This window comes from Copadichromis virginalis, linkage group LG13, assembly GCF_057382275.1.
Source record: "Copadichromis virginalis isolate Kocher_CV1m ecotype Utaka linkage group LG13, C_Virginalis_male_GT1.1, whole genome shotgun sequence".
Classification (NCBI taxonomy): Eukaryota; Metazoa; Chordata; class Actinopteri; order Cichliformes; family Cichlidae; genus Copadichromis; species Copadichromis virginalis.
In genome coordinates, this window is record NC_140630.1 from 10343284 (window position 1) to 10369772 (window position 26489).

General features: G+C 37.3%; 1 protein-coding gene across 1 annotated transcript in view; it reads left to right on the plus strand.

The window, feature by feature from the left end:
* The window catches only part of kcnh1a (potassium voltage-gated channel, subfamily H (eag-related), member 1a), a 64865-nt gene that overhangs the window by 6785 nt on the left and 31591 nt on the right, over positions 1 to 26489 (plus strand). Inside the window, exons 2-8 of the mRNA XM_085477201.1 lie at positions 2214 to 2337; positions 8206 to 8312; positions 8641 to 8769; positions 11535 to 11653; positions 11987 to 12379; positions 21010 to 21167; positions 23432 to 23700. Of these exons, the coding sequence (XP_085333327.1) occupies positions 2214 to 2337; positions 8206 to 8312; positions 8641 to 8769; positions 11535 to 11653; positions 11987 to 12379; positions 21010 to 21167; positions 23432 to 23700 (1299 nt within the window). The remainder of the gene's footprint in view (positions 1 to 2213; positions 2338 to 8205; positions 8313 to 8640; positions 8770 to 11534; positions 11654 to 11986; positions 12380 to 21009; positions 21168 to 23431; positions 23701 to 26489) is intronic.

Consider the following 26489-nt stretch of genomic DNA (forward strand, 5'->3'; position numbering starts at 1 on the left):
CTGTTACACATTTTCCACATTTTATCGAATTAAACCAAAATGCTTATTTTTAGGACCTCCATCAAGACCTGCAGCACATTTGACTCTAACGACCTTACCACATTTAAAGTCACTTAAATTACCTTTCTTTCCCATTTCGATGTTCAGATTGAGCTTTGTCAGGTCATCTTGACCATGGCTGCATTCCTACATATGTCAAGTTGCTGCCGATTGGCTGATTGGATATTTTTGTTAATGAGCAGTTGAACAAGTGTAGCTACTGAGCGGGGCAATGGGTGTATAAGTGAAGCTGATGTTAGCTGAAGAAAGTTGAATCCATTAGCAGCTAAAGTGGCAAATATTTCTCTCAGAAGTTATTAAAGATGAAATCAAAGCTTAAAAAAATTGATCACAGGGTTATAAATGTGATTAAGTTTGCATGCTTGTTTCTGTTTTTATCTGCACTCATGTGGCCACTAATGTGTTAACTTAATCAGAATAGTTTTTTTTCAGATAGTTGCTTTAAATGTCTATCAGCAGCTACTCAAGTTAAACACAAGCGTGTCTCTGTTTGTTTGACATTCAGTGCATGTTTCTCTCTGTAATCTGTTAACCCTCTTTTCTTTTCAAACATTTCAGTTTGGACACTGTCACATAGGCAGACAGGTACTATGAAGTTTAATTTGGCGTGCTGCTCATATTCCCCCCGTCAGTGTCTCTCTTTTTGTAATGTAACACTTAATGTTCTAGACCAAATGCTGTTAATTTACAAAGCTCAGATCTGAAATGTTTGCTGCAACCCATTAGTGAGTTAACAGATGCCTCCTTTTATGCCTCCTTCCTCCCAGGATCCCAACATTAACATGTGTTCACTGCAAAATAACATGTTGGCATGAAATGTTCTGTGCATCGTCCCCATGCTTTTAGTGATTATTCGTGTGTTTTTGTGTTTAGATGTGATATATAAACTGTGTTTTGTGACCCAGTGTTTTGAATTCCTTCCCTCCTGCTCCTTTACCTCAGTGTTGTGACATTGTTATAGTCTATGCCTGTATGTTTAGTTTTTCATCTTAGCTAAAATCACTATGTCCACTACTACATAGTATGTTTTATTTTATTATGTTATCCATAAAAATCACCAAAATCTTCCTTTGTTTTTGATCCCTGTAGAACATTGTGTCATTGTGTGAGCTAGCTTGCAGGCATTATATGCGTAATGTTTTTCCTCATTTTAAATATCAAAATGTGCATATGCACAAGTTATTTCATTTGTCATTTAAATGCAAATGTTATTTGTAAAAGTGACACATATTCATGTTAAAATTTGTCTGAGTTTTTCAAAGTTTCCCAGAAAAACCCACTGCAGTCATTTGCACAATGTAGTACTTTATCTCGGTTTTTTAAAATGTCCCCTAAAATAAAAAAAATAGCAAATCTATCTGTTTATTTAATGTATTACGACATGAGTAACAGCTTGAGTAGGCTAATTATATAACTGCTGACAGGTTGAAAAAAGGATGGAAGCAAGTACGCATGCGAGTCTGGTTATTTAAGCTTATTAACATTTAGCCACAAATACGTTTTGCTCTGAATAATTCAAAATATGCCACATGATAACAAATGTGTTCTATTCTCCATAAAGGGTAGATACAGATATTTACAGTTTTCTATATCTATAAATTAATGGCAAACATAACTACTTTTTCACACACACACACACACACACACACACACACACACACACACACACACACACACACACACACACACACACACACATTAAGCAGCCAATTAGGCCTGTTACAAACTCTACATAGGTAAATATAAAAAAGCAATAAAAACCTGTTTTTGCACTGCCAAGAAGCAAGTTAATGAAGCAGATAGTTGGATGCTTTCTGCATAAGCAAAGAGTTTATGTTTGGTTACATTTGTTTACACTTGCCCTGAGTGTTTAATGAGCCGTAGGCGACCGTGGACTCTAATAAAAATCTTTAAACTGCTTTAAGTCACCAATCTTTTTAATGATAGATATTACTAAGATAAACATATGCTTATAAAATAGAAAGAGAGATACAGATATAGATGGATAGTGGTCAATAACTTTTTTACTTTTTCAGTTTAAGATACAGGTCTTTTCCCTTACCCTGTAGTTGAAGTATGTTACACTACAATGCTATTTTTAGGAAATGCTGCGAGTTATTTGCCCTTTTTATTTCCTGTTCACTCTAAAACAGATACCAACTTTGTCCTGGGAAATGCTCAGATAGTGGACTGGCCCATCGTCTACAGCAATGATGGTTTCTGCAAGCTGTCGGGGTATCACAGAGCAGAGGTGATGCAGAAAAGCAGCACCTGCAGGTAGGCAAAAGGGAACTCTATCTATTAATATATTGTACGTTAAAAGCTAAAAACAAGAAACTGTCATACGTATTTAAATTTATTAAGAGAATTTCAAGAACACATCCCAACATAAACATTAGCTTTGTTCATTTTAACAATTATTTGTTAATTACAGAGAAGTAATGAACTAAAAACTAAAAGTTTAACATAGCCTGGCTCTGGGTTGGCAAAACCTAAAACTACATCATGTAAAAGGAGGGCTTAACATGTAATTTGGCTATTTTTCAGCACATAATTGGTAGATTAATTAAGAGCTGTCTTCATTCAAAGACATCATTAGAATGAGTGCCAGGGATGTATAAAGAATATAAAAAACAAAACATAAAACCAGTCGTACAAATACGCCAAGAGAGCAGCTCTACACATTAGATTTACTTCAGACTTGATCTATTTGAATGTTATGGGCTGCTATAAGTGCAGTTAGGTCCAGCAGTCAAACAACTAAACGTGTGCAAATTCCAGGGATACTTGATACTGTTTGCACTGCTGTGATTTCTTTCTTCTAACGTACAGCTCAAAAAGTTGCACGTAAAAATGTATTCCTTCAGCAGAATGTCTTTTTTTTTTTTACACTTACAGTACTGAAAATTCAAAGAATCAGTAAAAAAAATTGGAGCTTACAGACGATTTTAACCCAACACTGAACACGAACCTGGCCTAGAACAAGGTAATGTACTGTATTGTACTGTACTACTGAAAACTTTAAATTTAGACTCAAAATACTTCATTAAGCCCTCAAGCATTTAGTTGTTATGGCACTAACTTTTTTTTACAGCTGTTTCTCGTCAATAAATAAATAAGATTGTTCAGTGACACTTTGAGAACATGTTATGGCCGCTGCTGTCTCGATGAGCTCCTGGCAATGCTAAAATATTCACACTTTATGTTTAATCAAGTTAGTTTAAATTTCTCCATTTAAAAAGAAATGTGTGGAGCCCTCACTTAGATCCTTTGATCACATAGGTATGGTATTACTTTGGGTCCTGTGATTAAAAGATCTATATGGGGTTGGCACTGTTTGATCCGACATCAGACAGTTTAATATGTAGTTCTGTCACAATAGGAGCCATTTTTAGTTATGGATGCAGTTACTGTGAATTCCTTTGTTTTTATGCATTTACACCTTCTACCACCAAGCAGAGCGCGCTGATGTTGTGAGGTGGGAAAGCCTTATTTAAGGAGGATAATGTAATCAGTAGTTGCTTGTGATCCGAGAGATCTGCCTTTAATGAATATTTGGAGTTATTTTAATTGAAATGGAAAATATAGCCTATACTGCAAATAGTCCCTACATGCCACAACTGACTATATGTAGTGTTTTCAGATTGAACTTCTTCGCAAATTTGCTTGTTAATTACCAGAATAAGAGGAACATTCACCCATCAGCAGTACATGCAAATGTTTTTTCTGTTATTTTTTTAATGAAATAGCAAGAGGTGCTTCTGGTCAGGTGCAGCGTCTGCAGTAATGGGATTTGTTGTTCAGTACAGTGAAGTTGTACTTGAGGTACATTTACATATTCCAGATCATCTTATCACTTTAATTAAACCTTGATAACCTGAGTAAACACAAAGTGCACACTCTAAATGATATTTTCATTTATTAGGGGGTTAAAAAGCTATCCAAACCTGCCTGTGTGAAAATTTAACTGCTCTTTTAACAACTGGTTGTGCCATTTTTGACAACAAGAACTGCAATCAAGTGTTTGTGACTGGCCGTTTTTCACATTGCTTTGGAGAAATTTTTGCACATTGTTCTTTAGACAATTGTTTTAATTCAGCCACACTGCAGGATTGTCAAGGTGGACTTTCTGGTGTTTTATGGATTATTGTCCTGCTGCATAACTCGAGTGTGCTTGAGCTTCAGAGCATGAACTGATGGCTGGACATTTTTGGCAAATGTGAGGCTCTTTGTTCTTTTTGGTCAGCTTTGGAGCTCTTCCATAGATGCTATTTTTGCCCAGTCTCTTTCTTATTGTTTAATCATGGACACTGATCCTAACTGAGGGTGAGGCCTGCAGTTATTTAGATATTCTGAGTTCTTTTGTGACCTCATGGATGAGTCGTCAGTGTGCTCTTGGAGTAATTTTGGTAGGCTGGTCTCTATGAAGTGTTCTCCAGTTGTGGATAATGGCTCCCACCGTGTTTGCTTCCAGTCCCAAATCCTTAGAGATGGCTTTGTAACCCTTTCCAGACCAAGAGATTACAATGACTTTTATATTGAATTCTTTAAATTCTGGCATGATGTGTTGTGTTTTGAGATCTCTTAGTGTACTTCACTTTTAAGTTTTCTTGATTCAACAGGTCTGCCAGTAATCAGTGCTGGGTGTTGCTAGTGAAACTGAACTTGTAATAATTTGTAAACAAAAAGTGTGACAAACATGCAAAAACCACTACTGCTGTTCCTCCTGCATTATAACCTAAAGGATCACCAGAGTTTATTTATGTTTAATCCGGTAGGAGACATGACCTAACACTCCCAATCATAAATGCCAACTTCAATGACACATTTGTAGGAAAAGTCAGGGGATCAGAACAGATTTCATGGCAATATTGGTGGGATATTTCAGTCTGGGCCAAATTGCTGGGCTTGACATGGGATTGATAATGCTGTCTATAAAGCCGCGTCTCTAGCAGGGCTGAAGAGCCGAGTGATCAGTTTTTGATTTATTTGTCACAAATTCAAACCTAAAAATACAACTATCAGCTTAAACCTAACAATTAAGATGTGGATACACAGTTATTAGTGACACTGTGGGGCTAACTTTGCTATGTCAAAGGCCTGGCTTTATACGAGACCCAACTGACAGGAGAATCAATTCTTTTTGCCAGAGCATCTCACCAGAGGAAGTTCAAATTACACAGACCACTCAATTAGATCTGATATGATATTCCCATAGTTAAACACAGTCTAGCAGATTGTTTTGGGTTTTTTTGCACCGCCACAGAGCCGGAAACCAGACACAAATCTGTGATGTAATCAGCTTGTAACAGCTGAAACTGCCTTTGCATCACCGACTATAATGGTAAACCTGTAGATATACATAAACATAAAGGAATAAAAGGTTATTGGAGTGAGTAAATCATTTCAGGACTTGTGTTTGTTGTGCCTACAATAAGGATGCCACTAACCACCATATTAATAGGATCCCAGTGAAACAGTTGGTGCTGCCAAATCTGAAAAACGTGGGAGATTTCATCTGTTGCGGGAGATGGTGTTTGTTACAGCCAGCACTGCGGCTATTACTGATTTAGACCCTCGGGTGCCCAAACATAAGCTGCAGAGCACTCGCCAATACAAATATTGAAGCCAATGTGTAATGGTTTGTTGTGGTTTAATATCAGGTCGGTAAATCAAGTGCAGGCTTCTGTTTGAAAGAGGGAGACAAACAAACTTAAAATCTCCCAAATGTCTTTGATGGAAAGCAGAAAACGAGTGAGGGAGGAAACCTGATAATTAATAAATCACTAATGCGTTATTTCTGCAATAGGTAGTAATGAATTGTAGGAGAACACACTGAGAGATATATTCATCACTAATTACTTAATTATTGTGGTGAAAAGATCATACTGAGCACTTACTATCAAACGGCTCACAAGAGTGAGGATGAGCGTAAAAAGAGGAATCGGTGATTAGTAGTTATCAGTGAACGAATTAATGAAACAAAACATTTCCGTATATAAACTTGCATTTCTCTATTTCTGCATTTTATTGGTTATTCCTGTTTCTTTGTAGCTACACTTCTTCACACGTTTATTCCTGTATTTCTTTGTGGGGATTTCTTAAGTCTAAAGCAGGATCTTGGTGAACTAAACAGAGGCAAATAATTGCTATTAAATATGTATGACAAAAGCCAACTGCTGATCTATTAGCAACACCCAATAGGGGCTGTTTATAGGCCTTATAAAATCACAGGGTAAGCATTTTGTGAGGTAGTCTTGCTGTAGGGAGATGTTAGGAAAGCGGCACACACTAGCATCGCCTCCTTTCTTTGAGATTATTTTTTCGGTTATTATTATTTTATAGTTATCAATATTTAATTTATCCCGAGAGAAGGGATTTGAAACCTTGAGTAGTGGTGGAAATTTTGAAAAATATCATCAACGTTAATACTTTTTTACAGTTTTTTGTGGCACAAACACTATTAGCGTGGGAAAAAGAAGAAGAAGAAGAATAGATTTCCTGGTGCTTTACTGCTTTGTCAGAAGAATCTCTAAAAACGTCTAATTTTATCATGTTAAATGGGGCATTATTCTTACACAAAGAAATACTTTAAAAAGTTACATTAAACACAAATAATTAAGGAAAAAAAAGGTATTATTAAAAAACAAAAGACTTTCAGGTTGAAACTACAGTTTCTTGTGCCAACCTCTCTTAAATATATATATTTTAACTGGCAATGAAATACATAATTACAATACTCCAGCTGTATAAAAGGCTATTATGACCACAGTAATAAAGTGATTTTCCCATGGCAGTGACTGTGAAAGCAGAAAATTTGATATATCTCAGCCCTCAACATGGTCATAAAGGCTGAATCTGAGCCAAGCAAGAAGCAAAACAAAAACCAGCTATTTCATTAAAACCTGGCAGCGCTGGTGTTACTGCCAGTGTTTAACTGCTTATGGAAGATAACTATACAACACTGTCTTTTTATGCATTGCTGTATGTTAGGAATAGAGTCACTGGCTATATACTCAGCAGCTTACACAGTTCTCATGTTAATAATTCATATATGCTGCATTTCTTTACATGAGTCGATACTCTGGGGGGTTTTTTGCAGTTTTTTTTAGCTGTGTCCATTGGTTCTCTACTGGAAGATCACTTTCCAGATCAATTTTATTTTTTAATCTGAACCATTTAAAAAAAACAGTCATTTAGGTAGTAGCCACTTTCTCTTCAGACATATTCCGGCACCTTTAATCATCCTGGTGTTTAAGTTATTTTTATTTGATGTAAAAAAAAAAAAAAAAAATCCTGTGCCTTATTATGAGCTCATAAAACATTCACATTATGGATTTTTAATGTTTTTGAAGATGACTCAAACATAAGATGTATGCTCATTTCTCCAGAGTCTAATAACGAGCTCTTTTTGCACATCAGTTACATCCTTCTATAAACACACATGATGATGATGATGAAGTGATTTGAGGAATTGCTTTTACATATTCTTCTTTGAAGAATGTCATTCTCCTCCCCGCACAGGGGAAAGACGGGAGGTGTGAGATGAGGACATTCGTCACTGATGTTACATCAAGCGCTGGTCTGAAAAGTCTCTGCAGCATCAGAATTTAGTCTCATTAAATTTAGCCTTCCTTTTGTATTTCATAACAGACTATATTTAGATCACGCTGGAGCAGGCTGCTACTGAGGCTGGCACTAATAAGTAAAGTGAGATGAATGTCTCTGTAGTGTGCTTAAAAGTGTTCGTGGTTGCTTAACCCATCTTCAGGTTTAATTTGCATTTGGCCAATGAGCATCCAGGGCTGCATTTGTCTTTTTATGTTTTCAGGATACATTTATATGAATTTTAACCCACTTGATATTTTACACAGCTTGGTCTGCTTAGTTTAGATATCATTTTTTATAACTGAGGTGAAACTGAGAGGAAATCCTGACCGAGGCATGATTTAAAGGTAAATGCAATGACACAAAAAGTTGTCAAAGCAGTGCTTGATTTTAAGCCAAAAGAACAAAATATCACAAGGTAATCTAACACTGAAGATATTTTCCCATTCAAACCTTTCTCACCACCCTTTTAGTAAAAGAGAGAAAGCTGCTTCTCTTTTAAGATTTCAAATTGTTATTTCCCTTTGTGTTTTCCAGCTTCATGTATGGGGAGCTCACAGACAAGGACACGACGGAAAAAATGCGACTAACATTTGAGAATTATGAGATGAACTCGTTTGAAATACTGATGTACAAGAAAAACAGTGAGTAGCGACTCTACATGCGAGAAAAGAGAAAACTTCCACAGTCTCCTCATCATGCAAATGTATTCAGAGCCTCTGTAACATACAGCAGAGTTCAAAGGCAGCCAAGAACATTTCTACCTCTAGAAATGTACTAATTGGTTGAGAGCCAGACCAGAGGAGCCTTCCTCAGCAAAATGTGGGGTTGTTTGTTTCCTGTTGCTGGTGTAACATGCAAAGTTTTGAAAGGCCATCAAGATTCCTACTATGCTATATGCACACACTGATTCTTTCCCTTTATAAGAAGCAGGTGATGAAGCTAAATGTGTGCTGTTCTTTGTACTTTCAGGGACGCCTGTTTGGTTTTTTGTGAAGATTGCTCCCATTCGTAATGAACAAGAAAAAGTGGTCCTGTTTCTCTGCACATTCAGCGACATCACAGCCTTTAAACAGCCTATTGAAGACGATTCTTCCAAAGGTTAGACTCTGGGCAAATTTAATTTGTTTAACTTCACATTTTTATCAGACAGGGTGAGAGGAGGTAAAATGGGGAAAAAAAGAATGTACATCCATACTTGGGCGCCACATGAGTCTGTAAAATCCTGTTAGATCTATTTTTCCACTACACACGATAGACCCGTATGATCTACTTCAGAGGTAGAAGTCAAATCAGTCTGCCTGCTTTCACCATTCACCAGTCAAATGTGCCTCATCTTCATAGTTATCAGTACACAGCACAAAAAGTTATTCACTGGACTGTATGAGTGTTAGACAGATAAAATAGAACATGAATTAGTGCAAGAGTGCATCCAGTAATAGGGGCAAAAACGGGGTTTGTCGTTAACATGAAACTGAAATTATAGTTCAGGCTTGAGCATCAACAGGTAGGATGAAAAGACATGTATGTTTGTGTTCCCTGCACTGATACTGGAGACTGTAGTAACATACTGCCAAAACAGCGTTTGGAGGGTTGATGGACAAATGCATTTCATCACTATAAAAAATAAATTTATGTGCACTATAGGGCACTAAACTAACTAGCAGTTGCCGGTTTCCACATGTAGCAGAGAGGGAGTGGTATTTTTAATAATTAGGATTCATCCTTTAATTCACAATTTAATTAATTGGACATAGGTCCAATATTTCCACTCATCTGTGCTCTATTTTTAGTTTTCACCAACTCTTTAGTGAAATTTATGATTCTGAATCCTCAACAGTGTACACCAGCCAGTGGCTAACTTTGTCTGTCTGCTGCTTGGTGCCCAGTAGGCTGCTTTTGCTGAAAACAGCAGCCTGCTGTGACCATAAACAACATTAATGAGAGTGAACCAAAGCCACCCACGCAATTTTGTTGACCAAAAGATGCAGAAATCTAAACATTGTGTGATATGATCCATTTTTCGACCTGATAGATTTGTGGAAATAAAAACAAAACACACAATAAGTTGCACTGTATATGTTTGTGCACAAATATCCCTTCTTAAAAATGTCTATCATGACTCTGATTTTTGTATGAGTACAGTAAGTATACCCTTACTGTTTTCACAGAAATTAAGACGGTAAGTAGCAGCCAGGTGCTGCTAATCAAATTCACTTGATTAATTGATCATCAGTAAGTGTGACCACCTCTATAACAGGAAACGTTTTTTTCTGGCCCGGAGCATTCAGCTTTGTGTGTGTACACAATGCCACAATCTTCCCATTAGCAGACGTACCTGCAAATTTACACAAGGTCAGACCGTGTAACGTTAAGAGAAACTGCAAAAATCCAAGGGCTTCATCTTAGACCAGGGGTGCCCAATCCCGGTCCTCGAGAGCTACCGTCCTGCAGCTTTTAGATGCATCCTTGTTCCCACACACCCATATCAAATGAATGGCTTGTTATCAGGCCTTTGCCAAACACGATGGCATGCTGAAGAGGTAATCAAACCATTTGATTCAGCTGTGTTGGAGTAGGGATGCATCTAAAAGCTGCAGGGTAGTAGCTCTCGAGGACTGGGATTGGGCAGCCCTGTCTTAGACTCTACAGGCCTCGGTTAGCATGTTAAATGTTAAACTTCGCAACTGCATAATTAGAAAAAGCCTGAAGAAGTACAGGTTGTTTGGAAGTGTTGCCAGGAAAAAGCTTATTCTCTCTAAAAAGGCACATGGCAGCACTGCTTAGGTTTTACAAACCTACATCTGAGCAAACTGCAGAAGTTCTCTAACAATGTCCGTTGACCATAATGCACTGTGCTACATTTGGTGAAAGCAAACACAGCATATCAGCACAGATACCTCATACCAAGCACGGTGATGGAGGGGTGATGATTTGGGCTTGTTTTGCAGCTTGCTCAACCATGAACTCCTCATTATGCCAAAGTATTCTACTGTCAAATGTGAGAGCGTCTGTCAGACAGTAAAAGCATAGTCAAAACTGGGTCATGCAACAGCACAGTGATCCCACTCATAGCAGCAAATCTATGACAAACTGCCATAGTCCAGTCGAAGGCCAGATTCAACCTGCCTAAAAAGCTGTGATGGGAACGTAACAGATCTGTGCAAATGCCCACAAACCTCAATGAACTGAAGCAACATTGTAAAGAGAAGTAGGTCAAAATTCCTCCTCAAAGATGCGACTGACTGATCACACATTTCAAGTTATTGCTGCTAAAAGTGGTTCTCCAAGCTACTATATGATAATGTATGTTTCTAAGCATATGACAGAAGATATAAACAGACCTATACTCATGATCTCATGAGATCGTATATGATCAGGTGGTCTGACAATGTCCATGAAGGTAACTTAAAAAATTAAACACAGGACTATAGAAAACCACATCCTGTCAGTGGTTGACTAACATTTTATGATGAACTTTTCTTTAATTCGCCTGGACCAAGAACTTAACAGTTTTTTAAAACCCAGAGGCTGTTATCATGTTCTGTCCTATTTGGCTTATAAGACTTTTGCTGGGCAGTTTGTATCAGGAGCCTTGAAACCGTGTTTTGTAAAAGTGAGGAATCATGAATTTATTCAAACTGAAATCTGAAGCTTGTTGAAGTTGTTGATGCCCTGCATACCCAGATAATAATCAAGCTTTAATATGCATACGTAGCAGATGCTGAGCAAATGTTCAATACTGAAAAAAGTGATTTCAGAGCCACAACTCTACAAGCAGCGAAAGCGTGTTGTAGCCCCTGGAAAAATCTGAAGTATCAAGACTCATATTGAAAATTTGCTTTCTATCCGTGTTTAATGATCAGGCTGGGGAAAGTTCGCCCGGCTGACTCGTGCTCTAACAAGCAGCAGAGGAGTCTTACAACAGCTGCAGCCCACGGTTCACAAAGGAGAGAACGTCCACAAGCACTCCCGCCTCGCTGAGGTAAGGTTCGCTCATTGGATTTAATTTCAGATTTTTTTTCCACTGTTGAAGTTAAATAGTGTTACATTCTGTAGGAAATAAAATGTCCACAGATGTGAGATGGTGCTTAAATGTCATTAGTAGGTGAAAATCTAATAAAAATATGAATATTGTGTATGAAAGGGAAAACGGAGTAAATGAACAAGAGCTAACTTTGGACACATTTTTCATGAGCAGGTGAACTTCAGTCACTAAAAGGATTAGCAAACCTTAGCTGCAGCATTTTTGGCTCCCCATTGTGGCAATTTACCTGTCTGCGCTGAGCTTCACATATTAACTGGGTTTTTTGTGCAGGTTCTGCAGCTCGGCTCAGATATCCTACCTCAGTACAAGCAGGAGACTCCCAAAACTCCACCTCACATCATCCTGCACTACTGCCTCTTCAAGACCACATGGGACTGGGTTATCCTCATCCTCACCTTCTACACCGCCATCATGGTGCCCTACAATGTCTCCTTCAAGATGAAGCAGAACAACGTCACGTGGCTGGTGGTAGACAGCATTGTGGATGTCATTTTTTTGGTGGACATAGTTTTAAACTTCCACACCACATTTGTTGGACCTGCCGGTGAGGTCATCTCAGACCCCAAGCTGATTCGAATGAATTACCTTAAGACTTGGTTTGTTATTGACCTGCTGTCATGCCTGCCATATGATGTCATCAACGCCTTCGAGAATGTAGATGAGGTGAGTGCAGCACTGTGCGTATGGCTCAAATGATTTGTTGATTCGAAACCTGACTCCCAAATAATAGCAGATGTTGTTTTTCTTTGCTTTGGCTCATAGTAAACAAAACAGTTGGACTGTCTTGACCTGGCAGAAACTGAATGTATTATTTTTAGGTATTTTTAAGTGGTTACTGGCTGTTTCCCCATTTTCTACTAATCAAGGAATATGAATGCATATCATTTTAGATTTAATCCTTTTAGACTGTTGGTCAGTCTAAATAACGTCTTGAAACACCTTGAAGTAACAAGCAAATTATTCTAAACTGGTGATAAAATAAAAAGCCATCAGCCATATGGACCTTTGGTGGTGTCCGTCATGTCTGGTACCTCAGAGGATGGTGCTTTAAGGGGTTTTTAAGTGATTAGCTTGTCACGCGTCACTTTGTAGGTGACATTTTGTCACTGGTGATCATTCCAGCCTCCGGTTGCCTAGGTAGTAGGCCCCTGATGTGTTTACCATCTGTCATCAGTAAATCAACAGTATCCTTCGCTGTTGTATCCTTGTCTTAGAGCTGGTCTTTTTGCCCGTTGTTACACTTGAAGTCACTAATTGTCAATGAATTTCTGGCTGCCATGTCGATTCCTCTCTGGATGCCACCTTAGACTCTTTGTAGTGTTCTCCCAAGCTATTCCCGAAAGGTGTTTGCTGCTAGAGGAGGACACAGCTGTCAGGGAGTGCCTTTATGCTAGACCTGCAAGAATGTTTTAAGATGGAAACAATCACATGAATGCCAGGATTTAAGGATTTTCAGCAGAATATTGAGTAGTAATGAGATGATGAATGCATCTTACTTCAGCTTTCAGTGGTTTTAATGTTGTGGTTAATTCTGATTCTCTTCAGTCAAACTGAATTCATCATTTAACAGTGATGTTTGAAATACATGTTATCCACCGTTATTTTATTTTTTTAAATTTCACTTTAAACAACATGGAAATACACAAATATATTAACATATTAAAGCATGAAATTAATTTTCCACTGTGTAATAACTGATCTCTAAGAAAGTTTTTAAGCTTCCATGTCTTCTTATTAGTAGTTTGACATATGCATCTCTGCAGTAACAATGGGGGAAAGATAACATTGCATGAACCAGGCCTTTGTTTCTTTCCTATAGGGCAGCAAACACAATATAAAACATCTGGATAGGTGTTACTCTGAAAGGTGTACACTAAATGGTTTATCGGAGTAGATTAAGCACTGATGCTGGCATGCGCTTCACAGTGACTGCAGCCGCTTATCATGTTCTCTTGCTGCAAACTTCTCACAAGAAGGGACTTAGATTACATACATGGCTGTTAAAGATGAAGACTTTGCTGGTGATAAGTGCATCACTTTGCATCAGATTACTGCTGCATTCTCTGCTGCTTATTCTCTCATCAGTCACCCTAAGAACAGTGTATGTTGTTGTGCGGATAAACAAATGCTCGAGACTCTTAGTTGGATCTTAGTTATTGGATCTAAATATATCTAAATAAGTTTGTTGCTAAGCGATCATCACTACTCTTCAGCCAATGTAAAGATTTAACAGTTAAAATGAACTTTAATCCAAAGTTTGTGAGATGATTGTGATATATTCTTTACAGCATGTGGTGCCAGCTCTATGACCCTCTCTAAAATGTGAAAATGTACTGTAAGCCCTCTAAACCAATCAGGACTTTTCTTACTTTGGTTTCTCAGAGCCATCAACAGCAACTTCACATTAAGATTAAACAACGGAAAAATAATTTTACTGTTAAAATCAAATTAAAATCCTGTAAATAATGATTTGATGGACAGGTTATTAGGTTACCATGCAGCCATTTAACCACATTATCAACTACTCTGTATCAGAACCTGTTCACTGGTTGTTATTTCGGGTAGGAACATTAAAAAACAAGTTTTAATGAACGGCTTAATAATATGCTTGTTTGTGAATAAATGTTCCACTATAGTGATGAGTGTTTGCTGGAGAGCCATCACAGGATCTCGAGATAATTGGCACATTTTAATTTGAGGAAGGAGCGTTAACACTGTTGAACTCGGCCACTCGCCAGTGCTCCACTGTGTCACTGATGCCCTAAAGCCATTAACACCTAATGACAGTTGAATAATCATGGGAAATAGTGCCATTCTACCAGACAAGCACTTTGAGTTAGTCCATTTTTAATGGATAAATTTCAGTTTCATAATGTGATGAAGGAAGGTTTGTTAAAAGCCTAACTTTGATTGGTTCTCTGAAGGGAAAAAAGGTTATTTGGTCTATTACGTGATACCATTTCTCATCTGCATTTAGAATAAAGAGAAAAAATAGCTTGAAGGAAGGTTTACATGTAAAATATTTTACATGTTTAGCTCTCTGTGATTAAAGATGTCCGAGGAGAAAACGCAGCTTCAGAATCTGGCGTAAATGTATCTGGAGATCTTTTTACCCCCCCTCAAACAAACGTGGCACTTTAAAGTCCTGCCAGTATTCATTATATTAGTGTATCATTTTGTGTCTCGGTGTGTGTATATGTGCCACATCTCTTGGTGTGTATGTGTGTAAAACACTGTAATAGCAGTTTACGGCGCAGTTTCTCACTGCGCACTGTTGGGTGTCCCACACAGTATAAGATATGCAGTAGTAAAGCTGATTGGTGGACAGAGAGCATTTAGTTGTGCTTGCAGATCAGGCATTTCAGCCTTTCTAGTATTTCATCGATTCAGCATTCTAAATGCTGACGAGTTCAGTTGACCGGAGCAGTCAGGGGGGTCAGTAGAAAGGAAAAGCAGCAACCTTTTTGTAGCTTGAATGCTGATGTTATTTGATCGTGTGATGCTCATTAAAGAAAAACTAAACCAACCATGGACTGTCTGAATAGATTTTGTCATTGACAAAATCTTTTGAAAGTATATGAAAGAGCTACAGAGTTCTTCTTAGTTTATTTTTAAAAAAGACAGTTGATTATATAAATTGCTGCCAGTGTAAGTAAATGCATCATTAATTGTAGATTTAAATTGTGAATATTGGCTGGTTTGACAGTAGATTGAAATGTCATTGGGATCAAACATGGATTGTGTTCTTTCACTGAGCATTGAGGTCAAACATTAGCTGGAGTGTTTGATTGTTTAGGTTTTCTTCGTATTATTATAGCGTCTCTACTGTCCAATATAAAATGCCTTAATGTGACTGCTGTTGTAATTTGGCACTATATAAATAAAATTGAATTGAATTTAATGTGTGTTGTATCCAAAATAAATTGGAGACTCATTTTGGCTGACTATACTCTCCTGAATACAAATGCAGCAGATAGCTCTGGAACTCAGAAGCGACTGTTTTTGGTGCATCAGTCAGAACTTGTGGTCACAGGAAATTGAGAGAGCAAGCGGATTTTTGCAAGAGGCCTCTGATGATCAAATTTGCATAACGGAGACCCAAGAGGACCCGACATACTCAGGGAAGTGGAAGCATTGGGGTTATTTTATAACCGATGCACAGCGCTACTAGGGATCAGAACTCCCTAGGCTACTAATTCAGCAACTGAACAAACACTGAAGAAATGGTTTTATAGATCCCTTAAAATTCACCTGAAATAATCAGTTATTTTATAGTGTGCATTTCATGCAGGTTAATGCAATTTTAAATTCTTTACTGATTACTGAACATAGAGAAAATGATAAAATCATAAATAATACTAAAAACATGTAAAAGCTAATTTTATAGCTAGAAATAAATGTATGAGCCAGGCTACAAAGATGTGCTTTTAGTTTGGTTACATTTTGTCAGTCCTCAGTAACTTTAACAGTCGTCTTTCATGCAAAAACTGAAAAACTTGCATGCATACATGTGTTTCGATTTCACCATATGGCATCCAGCAGTATCCAGTTGTCTAAGAAACAGAATCATTGCACAGTATAGTCAGTGCAGTATACTGTAAACTGAGCATGCTCGGTATGCACTTGAAAAGACGTCACTTGCTATTCCATTGACGTAGCTGGAATATTATATGATATGTAGCTCTGACAACTAAACACTGCTTGTCAGGTGTTGCTGGCCTTATTCTGTAACATATGTTACTTTTATTTTTCACTCTTTCCATTTTAAAGTGATTATTTGCTTATTATGCTGCCATGGATACAGTGTCGCCTTCTGAAATAATTATCCATTTAGGTGATTGTCATCCATTTATAAGCTGTTTATCAAAACAATATGTCAGATATTCAAAGGTCAGTGGTTTTCTCAGTTGGATATAATTATAATTTTTTTATATAGATTTCAAAGCTAGTAAAAAGAAGAGCTATTTACTTGAACTTTCTTTTGAGATACTATTTTACGGACTTGACATTTACCACCTAATTCATAAAAACATCTGCAGCAGCGAAGATAATTATTTGATGCAGCCTTACATGAAACAGTGCAGCCTAACACTTATGTATGCATCTGCTGTGAGTAAGAAATGTGATACGGCAATGGAGGTAATGGATGCATTGGCTGTAAACCGACATCAAAGCCATGACTGCAAACTCAGGATCATCTTCCATTGTGTCTCTGCGACAACTCAGTGACTCCAATTTGTTCCAAATTGCTTTGAGGCAATCCTTGGCAAGGGTAAATGAGAGTGAGCAAACAATTGCCTGTGTTATTAAACTGGTATGGAAACATCTTGCTGCTGCAGCAGATCTTAACAGCTGACATGAATAACTTTGATGGCTGTTTTCCCCCAACAGGTTTCCGAATAGAAAAGAGAAGCTCATTAACGGGGAGCCGCTGTCAAAGTTATTCTTGGCAATTTGAAACACTGACCGATTTGGTTTTTCACTCGGCGATAACCCAAAACTACAATAAATGGACCACCTCATGTTGCAAGTGGTTTGAAATAATAAAGCTTTGAGTGCGTGCTTTGCACTGTAAACACTTTCAAAACACAGATAAGAATGTTCCTTTGTGTTTCCTTTTGTTTGATTATTGAATGTTGATTTTTTTTAAACTGTGTTTATTCATCGCTTACCAATGATCAAGTATGTTTTCTCTTACTTGTGCTTCGTTTTTGTTTTCTTCTTTTTATCCTTCCATTCTGTTTGCATGGCCCCCCCATCCTCTTCTGCCTGTGTTCATGCATGGAACGTGATGGGAAGAATTGGAACCACCGAGCTGTCACTCAAGTAGGCTTCAGTTTGATTAGAATATCATAGAATGTGTTTTTATTTTACTTGTAGACACACATTCACACATCGATCAGGCCTTAACAATTATAATAGGTGCACAATGTTCTCAACGAGGATATGGCAGTATAAATGCATGAACTGTCAAGATAAGATATGGGATTCTTGTTTTTTTTCGCTCTCTCTGCAAAGCTTTTTAATGCCAGGATTGTCTTATGCAATATTTAAAAATGAGGTTCATTAAAATTGCACAAGAGCAGATTGAGTCCTCACATCAGCAATCATTTATGACAAACTGACTATAGTTAAATTTTCAACAAGAGTCATCCTGGGATTAAAAATGTCTTTTAAGATAGTGTGTTTCTAATATAGAGTGGTATACATATATACCACATATACATTGTATAAGAACCACCTCTTGCCGTTAGCTATCTCTGATGGCTTTCATTACTTAACTGGCTACCTTAGAGTTGAGTTTAAGGGCAAAGTTCTGAAATAGATCCAGTCTGTAGGTTAAGGTGGTCATTAACCTGCACACTGTTAGGAAGTTAAATAAAAGGCTTTTTACTGAAACTTGCAGAATTATGTTACAACAAAAGTTGCTGCAGGAAAATTCAGGAAACTGCAAAAGAGCAAAAGGACAAATACTAAATCTCCTAACAACTCCGGGTCAAGGAAAGCAATGCAGCCAAAAACTTGAGGGAGAGCAAAATTTATAACCGGGTTCAGAGGCTAATGAAGCACAGGTGAGCTATGCCAAACTATAACAAGGGTGAGAAAGGAACACAGACAGGAAGTAAGCCACATGAGAAATAACCTTTATAATAAAACATGAAGCAGCTAAAAAAAGATATAAAACACACAGACACAGGAGACTGACAGAGACACAAAAGACCGACAGAGAAAGAACCCCCCCCCAAAAAACTGAGGACTATGACAGCCAGAAACTAGAATTTTTACCACGTATTTTAATATTGAACTTTTTAGTGTTGCTACAGCTGCCAAATTAATGTCATATGAAATTAATTATGTACCTGACACATGCAAGACCAGATCAATTAAACGGTTACACGAGATAACAACAGTGTGCCTTTTTTTTTAAAATGATAAGCTTAAATTTAAAAACAAAAACGGCTGTTATCTATTGGATAAAATGACATTCAACCATTGTTTTACACATCTGAGATTTTTTAGAATTTATTTATTATTAGTTTTATTAAGAGTAAACTTTATCTATAAAAAGCTTGTTTTAAAGAAATTATTAGTGAAAAATATATCTTATGTTACAGTTAAACTGTAGTGTTCTTGGCTCATCCCAGCAAACAAATTGAATATTATTATAACACTAGGATTTTTTTCTTCAGTGATACCTGAACCGTTTGCTTTGTCCCAAATCATGCAAAATAAAGGCAATCTCACGGCAATGTCCATTTAGTTTTACGTAAAAATGTAAATACCACAGAATCCTAGTTGTGAGAGTAGATTGTATTAAAAAAGTTGCGTGGTTGTCAGGTGTGTAGGAAATGGAAGTATTTCAAATCCAGTTTTCAATTTTCAGACATTAAACTAAATCTAATTGTGCGAATTTCTAGTTTTTCTACATGATATCTTAAACTAAGCTGCACAACAAGAACCGAGTATACTTTAATCACTCTAATTTACTCAGTGCTGTTTCCACTTGCACCAAACTGCAGTAGCATCAGCAACATGAGCATCCAATCACATTGTCCTTCAGCCCCCAGTAGGTTGGTATACATTTTATGAGGCAGTGTAAATCCATCATAAAATGTAATTACTCTGGGTAAAACCACAAATCAAATCTAACTGAAACAAACAAGATATCCTGTGATCATGGATGAGCTCTAATGCTGGCATGCGTGTTTTGGAATAACTGTGGCTCTACTGCCATATTTAGTGCACAGACATGATGATTTAATCTAAGTGCATCTCCACAAAAAGGCAAATAAGCACATCTACCAGCTTGTCCTTTGATTAAATCTCTCTCGTATCTCTTCACTGGCAAAGTTTTCTTCCAACTTGTGCTTGTAGAGTTTGCAGCAGAACTCAGAAGCACGATTGCACTGATAATTAAATCATGGCAGAGCTCAGAGCTGTAAAGTGATTTCAGAGAACCTGAGGTGTCTGGCAGGCAGCTAGATCAGATCAAGTGACAGCGAGCACTGCAGTTGTACTGGCATTGCAGACCACAGCACATTAGCAAAATCAATATCTTTGACTGAACGTGCACACACACACACACACACACACACACACACTTGCATTATGACACTAGCACTGAACTGCAAAGGAGACTGATGCGATTGCAGTTGTCTGTCTGAATCACTGTGTTGGTGCTTCAGCATACAGTTAAGCTGAGCAGACATTTAGCTGCCGGATATGTAATTGAAGGAAGTTGCAAAATTTAATCTCATTTTACATAAATGTTTTCAAAATCAGCTGAGCAGATGCTTGGAGTCTTTTGTTATTCCTCGTCTTATTTGTGTATTTTGTGTTTGCTGTAACGTTATGGTTCATAAACACTCATATTTATTCTTTAAAATGCATCTCAGGTTTTGTTTTTCACTCTGTGCATTCTGATATATCATTACATCATTACACAGTAGAACACTGAATCTTATTTCATTTTCGGATTTCCACTGCTACTTTTGCATGTTTGAACAGATACAGATTAAAATATGTTTGTTAATTAGGATTTATTACCTTATATCACTGATTAACAAACAGTGGGTGGTGCATGCTGTTAGTGGGGAATATAGCCACTACTAGTGTGAAGTAGATGACCAAAGAAAAATATGTGTACATTTGGTGAACGTTTGTAAAGAAATTTTTAAAGACTTTGCTAATGCTATTGCTCTAACTATTATTCTGCTGAAATGTTACATGTTAAATAGCTTTTATAGCAAGCAAGGCTTTGCAGATTGTTTTTTTTTTTTAACAATTCAAGAGTTTAAATAAATTTGGCTAAAACTTATGAATACATTATAATGCAGTTGTATAAATTATATCTCCAAAGTAGCAACAAATATTTAAATTATATTAACACTTAAAGACAAATTACTTGGTAATTACCTGTTTTTTTTTGTTTGTTTTTTTGTAACCACTACACTCTGTGGTACATTTCCACCTCCACCTGACACATGTGAAATGTTGTGAGATGAGCGTAACCAAACAGCAACCTGCTCATCAAACCATTGGTTACTTTTTACTCTACAAGGTATCCATGGATGCCAACAAGAACACAGTGTAATATTATGTGTTTTAAATGTTTTTATAAACAGCGTTTCTAAAAGAAAAGCTTTGTATTAGTGCAGAACAATTATTGTAGATAAAGTAAAGTGCTGGATATTATTCACTAGAGCTTGACGTAAAATCATATCAGTTTGAAAGATCTTGAAAAATAGTTTCTGATACCTGCCTTTGTTGTGTGTACTTTTCTCCTGTTTTAGGGCATCAGCAGTCTATTCAGCTCACTTAAGGTGGTTCGGCTTCTCCGGCTGGGTCGGGTAGCTCGTAAACTGGATCACTACATTGAGTACGGAGCAGCGGTCCTGGTGCTGCTGGTGTGTGTTTTTGGACTGGCTGCTCACTGGCTGGCCTGTATTTGGTATGTTCAAGTCCCTTTATTAATAATAATACAGTTTTGTCTCATACAGTAAAACCAGAATTCTAGTTTAATTGCTAAAATCATCTTAACAGGTAATCATGTGACATTTGAGGTATTACTGTACTTTACTGTAGGTTTGAATTACATAGTATGTTTTGATTTTCTGCCACATTTGCAATAACAGCCCAGCTAATTAATAGAAACAAGGTCACTGATTAAGATAATGAGGTCATTAATTATCAGTTACTTTTTGTCAACATCCTTGTTCTCACACATTTTAAACTGCATGTTCTTCCACACTTTAAAGTCAAGAAAGCGTTATTGTAGTTTCAAGGGAATTAGTTTTTTTCCCTTCCCATTAATATGCAAATTTATGGAGCAAAGGCCTCCAAAGTCTAATCAGATCTTCTGCTCTACAGGGGGCAAGTGTGGCAGAAGCATTAACTCTCCATTGTGTGTCGTGCTTGATTTATTATGTTTATAAGAATGTCTACACATGCAGAGTGACTGACAGAGCCCATCATGACGAGTTAATGTCCTGCATGCATAAAAACAGAGAATATGTTTGGCAGTTTATGATGAACATTTCTCCTTTGTAGATATTTTTTCATTTTCATAAGAGGTCTCGTGAAAAGCCCTCGTAACTACATTTAATTACACATATTAACATAGAAGATTTCAAACGGAGGCTGTAACCAGTGTCATAAAGATTGTTTTTGGATCCAGACAGTGTAATCAAACTTGATAGGCTGAAGCAGACAATAATACCGGTAAAAATAGCTCCTGTATCGTTTCCCTCCAAATGGTTTCTGTGGTTGCCATGGTCACATGCCGAACCGTGTCGCCGACTTGAGAAAAGTTAAACCATCATCAAGTGAGATGACAGGAGCAACAGCCGTAGCCTCCCTCTCTCCTTGTTGCTGTCACTGTTTTTATAACAAGGGAAAAAATGGAGGTGGTTGCAGCATGACATGAACACCAAGGCTGTAAATAAGAAAGTCATAATCAAACCATGCAATAAAAACTATTGAGTTTTGCTTCCTCGGGGCTATATAAAAATATATTCAGATGATACAGTCAGATGAGGGGAAATGCATTCTGTAATTTTCCATAGAGAAACCCACAACAGAAAGAAAGAATGAAAACAGCGTTTCTTGCATTGCTAGGGGTATTTTTTCATCTCCAGGGCTTTCTGCAAGAAACTAGGTATCTTTGAGCTTTTATATGTTAATAGTGAACTCAGGCAGATGTATTTTAAGCTGTGTGTCTTTTTCACTCAATCTGAAAAGTTCAGAGGTCAGTTCCCTGAAATTAAAGTGAATTGGTGGATATTAATTTTTTTGCCTTAAAACCAAAAAAACTGTCCCCCAATCACTGCCACTTTCCCTAACTAGATGAATGACTGTACATTCACTGGTCATTTTGTTAGATACACTTGTTTGTTTGCTCATTAATGTAAATATCAAATCAGTCATGTGGCATGATTGTTGGTGCCAGACAGGCTGGTTTGAGTATTTCAGAAAGTGCTGATCTACTTGAATTCATCGTGCTATGCATCAACAGCTCAGTCTGGAGGATGTGCAATGGGATATTTTATTTTCCTTACTTACCTCTTCCTCACCGTTTAAACATTGTTTCATAAAGCAGGACAGCAAACTGAAAACAAGTCAGTTTAAATATGTATGTACATTTCATCTCTATAGAAACTTCTGCAGTTGATGACTCATGGTTTGAATCTTGAGTCTACACTGTTTGTGTGCAATGCATAACCATTAGCAGTCAATAGAAATTTCATTCTATAACTCAGAAGGACTTGTTGACATAATATTTTTCATGTAGGCTCAGTAGAAAGTACTCGGCAATATTTTTTTTATATGGAAAGTCATTGTTTCTATAGATTTTTGGAGCTAGAAAGCACACAGTGACATGGGGTAAGCAAAAAAATCATTATGGGTACCATTAAAAAGTTATAAACAGTGGGTTATTTTTTTTTTTTTTTTTTGAAATTCAAGCTGCTGTCTTGGAGATTTTGCTTTGGAAAGTGTGCCAAAAGAAAAAAAAATAGACTCATAGTGTGAAGGCTTCTGTGTGTAGCGGTATATTGATAGAAGACGTCTATCTGGAAGCATCAGGAAGCATTTCTAGAAGCTTTTTTTAGGCCTTGTTTAAGACTCAAATTCTACTGGTAAGTAGATGTAATTATGAACTGAATATTAAGAATGAAATGGAATGTAAAATACATGATTGATTTTTGCACTTTGCAGGTACAGCATTGGTTATTATGAGATTATTGATGAGGAAACCAACATCATTCGGAAGGACAGCTGGCTCTACATCCTGGCTGAGACAGTGGGCACACCATACTACTACAACGACAGCTCAGGGAACTGGGATGGAGGGCCTAATAATGACTCTGTCTACATCACTTCTTTATATTTCACCATGACTAGCCTGACAAGTATAGGCTTTGGTAACATCGCCCCAACGACAGACGGAGAGAAAATCTTTGCTGTGGCCATGATGATGATTGGATGTGAGTAGAGGTGTTTTATCTTCCCTGGAATCTAACACATACAAGATAAATGATAAGTCCAGCTATGCTCTTTAAAGCCACAATCCTCTGAGGTGGTGAATAAGTGAATTATAAATAGAGTTATTGAAATTCAGAAAATAACACACACGATTAGCTGAGCAGTCTTTCTACCTCTCTTGATACCTTGAATGTGTTGCTGAGGTTGATTATAGTTCACTGCCTGAACTACTGGCAGAATTCTTATTTAATTTACTGTATCATGATCCTGTATTGTATTTGAATGGTGCTTTTGTTGCCTAACGTGCAGTGTATATACAGCTTTGACAAAATGTCACACTATAAAACACTGGTTACATGGGTAATTCCAGTTCTCTAAAAACCATATTGCTAAAGGTTTTCACTCCCTTATTCAAATCATTGAATTTGCTCCAATCACTTCCATGGTCACAGGTGTATAAAATCAAACACCTAGCCACACAGACTGCCTCTACAAACATTTGTGAAAGAATAGGATGATATTCAGATTTGTATGCATGCAAAGGCAGATGAGTAAATACTTTTGGCAGTATAGTTATAGTATGTGGGTTTTTAAGGTCTAAACATTAGCATTTTGGCCAGCACCATTTTAGTTATTTGGAGCTACAAGTTACAAAGCTGGGCATTTAAAAAGTGACAAGTGGCCATTAGAGGAAATGCAGTTATTGGCACTTCCAAACTCGCTTCATTGTTAGTGTGTATATATCAGTCTCCACCTTATTCATAAAGACATTTATCAGTAATGGTGAATTTGTAGTGGTCTGTTCATATCCATTCATTTTAAATATGTGGAAACATACAGATGATACAGCCAAACCGAATTGGTCTCCTCTGGAATTATTCCAGTCGATGTGAACTATTTCACTTTACTTGAGCAAGCTTCTTTTTTAGCCCTGATGAATTTCATTGCCACTTCTGACATGGCCAAGCTGTAATTTGCATAGGTCTTTTTCCAACTACCTGTACAGTTACTTTTTTAAAAAGAGAATTCTGTTGCTTTTTTCATGTGCACAGGAATCTCATTCTCAGTCATAGATGGAGTCAGTCTCAGTCACACAGAGATAGCAACCAGCTGGTGAGCTGCTGGCAACTTCCAGTCACTTGGCAAAAATATCTATTACCTGACCAATTGTGAGTGGTTTCTGGTTGTTGCCAAGTGAAATTAGTAGAAAAGATTGTGTTGCACAAAAACCTACTTGGGACTGTTTTGGTCAATATCAGATTGCCACAGTAGCCCACAGTTTGCACACAAGACATTAACTTCCACTTTGCTGCATATAATACAACATTCACCTTCAAAGTAAATTTTTAATTAAGTTGCATTTTAGTTTTCCTTGAAAAGGAGTAACTTTTACTTTATAAGCAATAAGCAAACAGATGTTTTGCGTTGCACTTTTCATAGTTTAACTACTTCTTGGCAAGTAGTTTACAAGTGTTTGCAGACAAGTTGGCATATTCCATGCAAACAGCTGACAATGTGCTCAGTCATAAGGAATATTATTGTAATGCAGCACTGTAAATCACTTTGTGTCCAATTTCAACCTCGATCAATCACTTGCCAACCAGCTGAGACAGATAGTTGAGAGACAGTCCAGCCAATTGGTCTCCAGGCCTGTGTGACTGAGGTCCAAGAAAAACTGGAAACCATATTACAAATATGATTTCCTTCATTTAAATGATAGATTGGTTTCTCCAGCTCTATCAGACAATATTTATCCACTTTGATATGGATCAATTTTTCATAATTTGCATACTATGAAGCAGTTTTTTGTTGGGTTTGTATTGCTCGTTATTATTGAGTGTCTTAGGAAGAATAGTTTTTGGGCCACAGTGCGTCTTGTAACGAATGTGGGAAGTTGCACTAACAAGGTCTGGTCACCATGCCAAAATCACCTCACATTTCTGCTCTGTTGTACTTGATCTCGGTCCTTCAGAGCTCTAATTGGCCCAGTTGTCAGGGAATTATGTGAATTGCTGAAAAGAATCAGAGATGTGGACAGGTTGAAATGGGCTTCTGCATGAGTGCTGTAACAGTCTTACACAACAGCTTCTTGTAGAAGTAAATCTGAGCAAAACATATTGATACAGTGATTTTTTTTAACATATGAGACAATGTAAGGCATATAAACTGAATCCTTTTTTCCTTCATTCCTATCCACACTTCTGTTAGCTTCAAGTGAAACTGTTTTAATGAACTGGCCTACATATATTTCAAGGTCTTGAATGAGTGAGGCTTGTTACCTCAGTGTGCTATTCAGATGTTCTGAATTACAGAAAACACCTTTATTAATCTCACAGAGCTTACAACCAGATTTGGGTTGCCCCACTCTCATTTCTTCCATTTCCTTCAAACCAGAGACTTTGTCAAATACATACCCTCATTTTCTTAATCATCCACCAGGGTCACTGCTGATTGACTCCTTGCTCACTCAGGAATCTGCTCAGAGACACTCTGTTTCCGTGATATCTAGCCTCATTGTTTCTCCTGATAGTGCTCGGATGGCTCATCCTAAGCGGACCAGGGAGGAGGAAATAGGGGTACTGATACCAGATAGTCAGTGAACCCTAATTTTTCATCCTCCATATATTTCATGGTTTATTTCAATGTGAGTATTCTTTTTAAAGTACACAAATGCTTGGCTTGCGAAAATTTATCCAACCGCCAGCGACAGTTGCAATAGATGCCAACAGTCTTCAACCAACCATACTCACATGTTTTGGTCCTGTCCAAGCCTCTCTAATTTTTGGAGCCA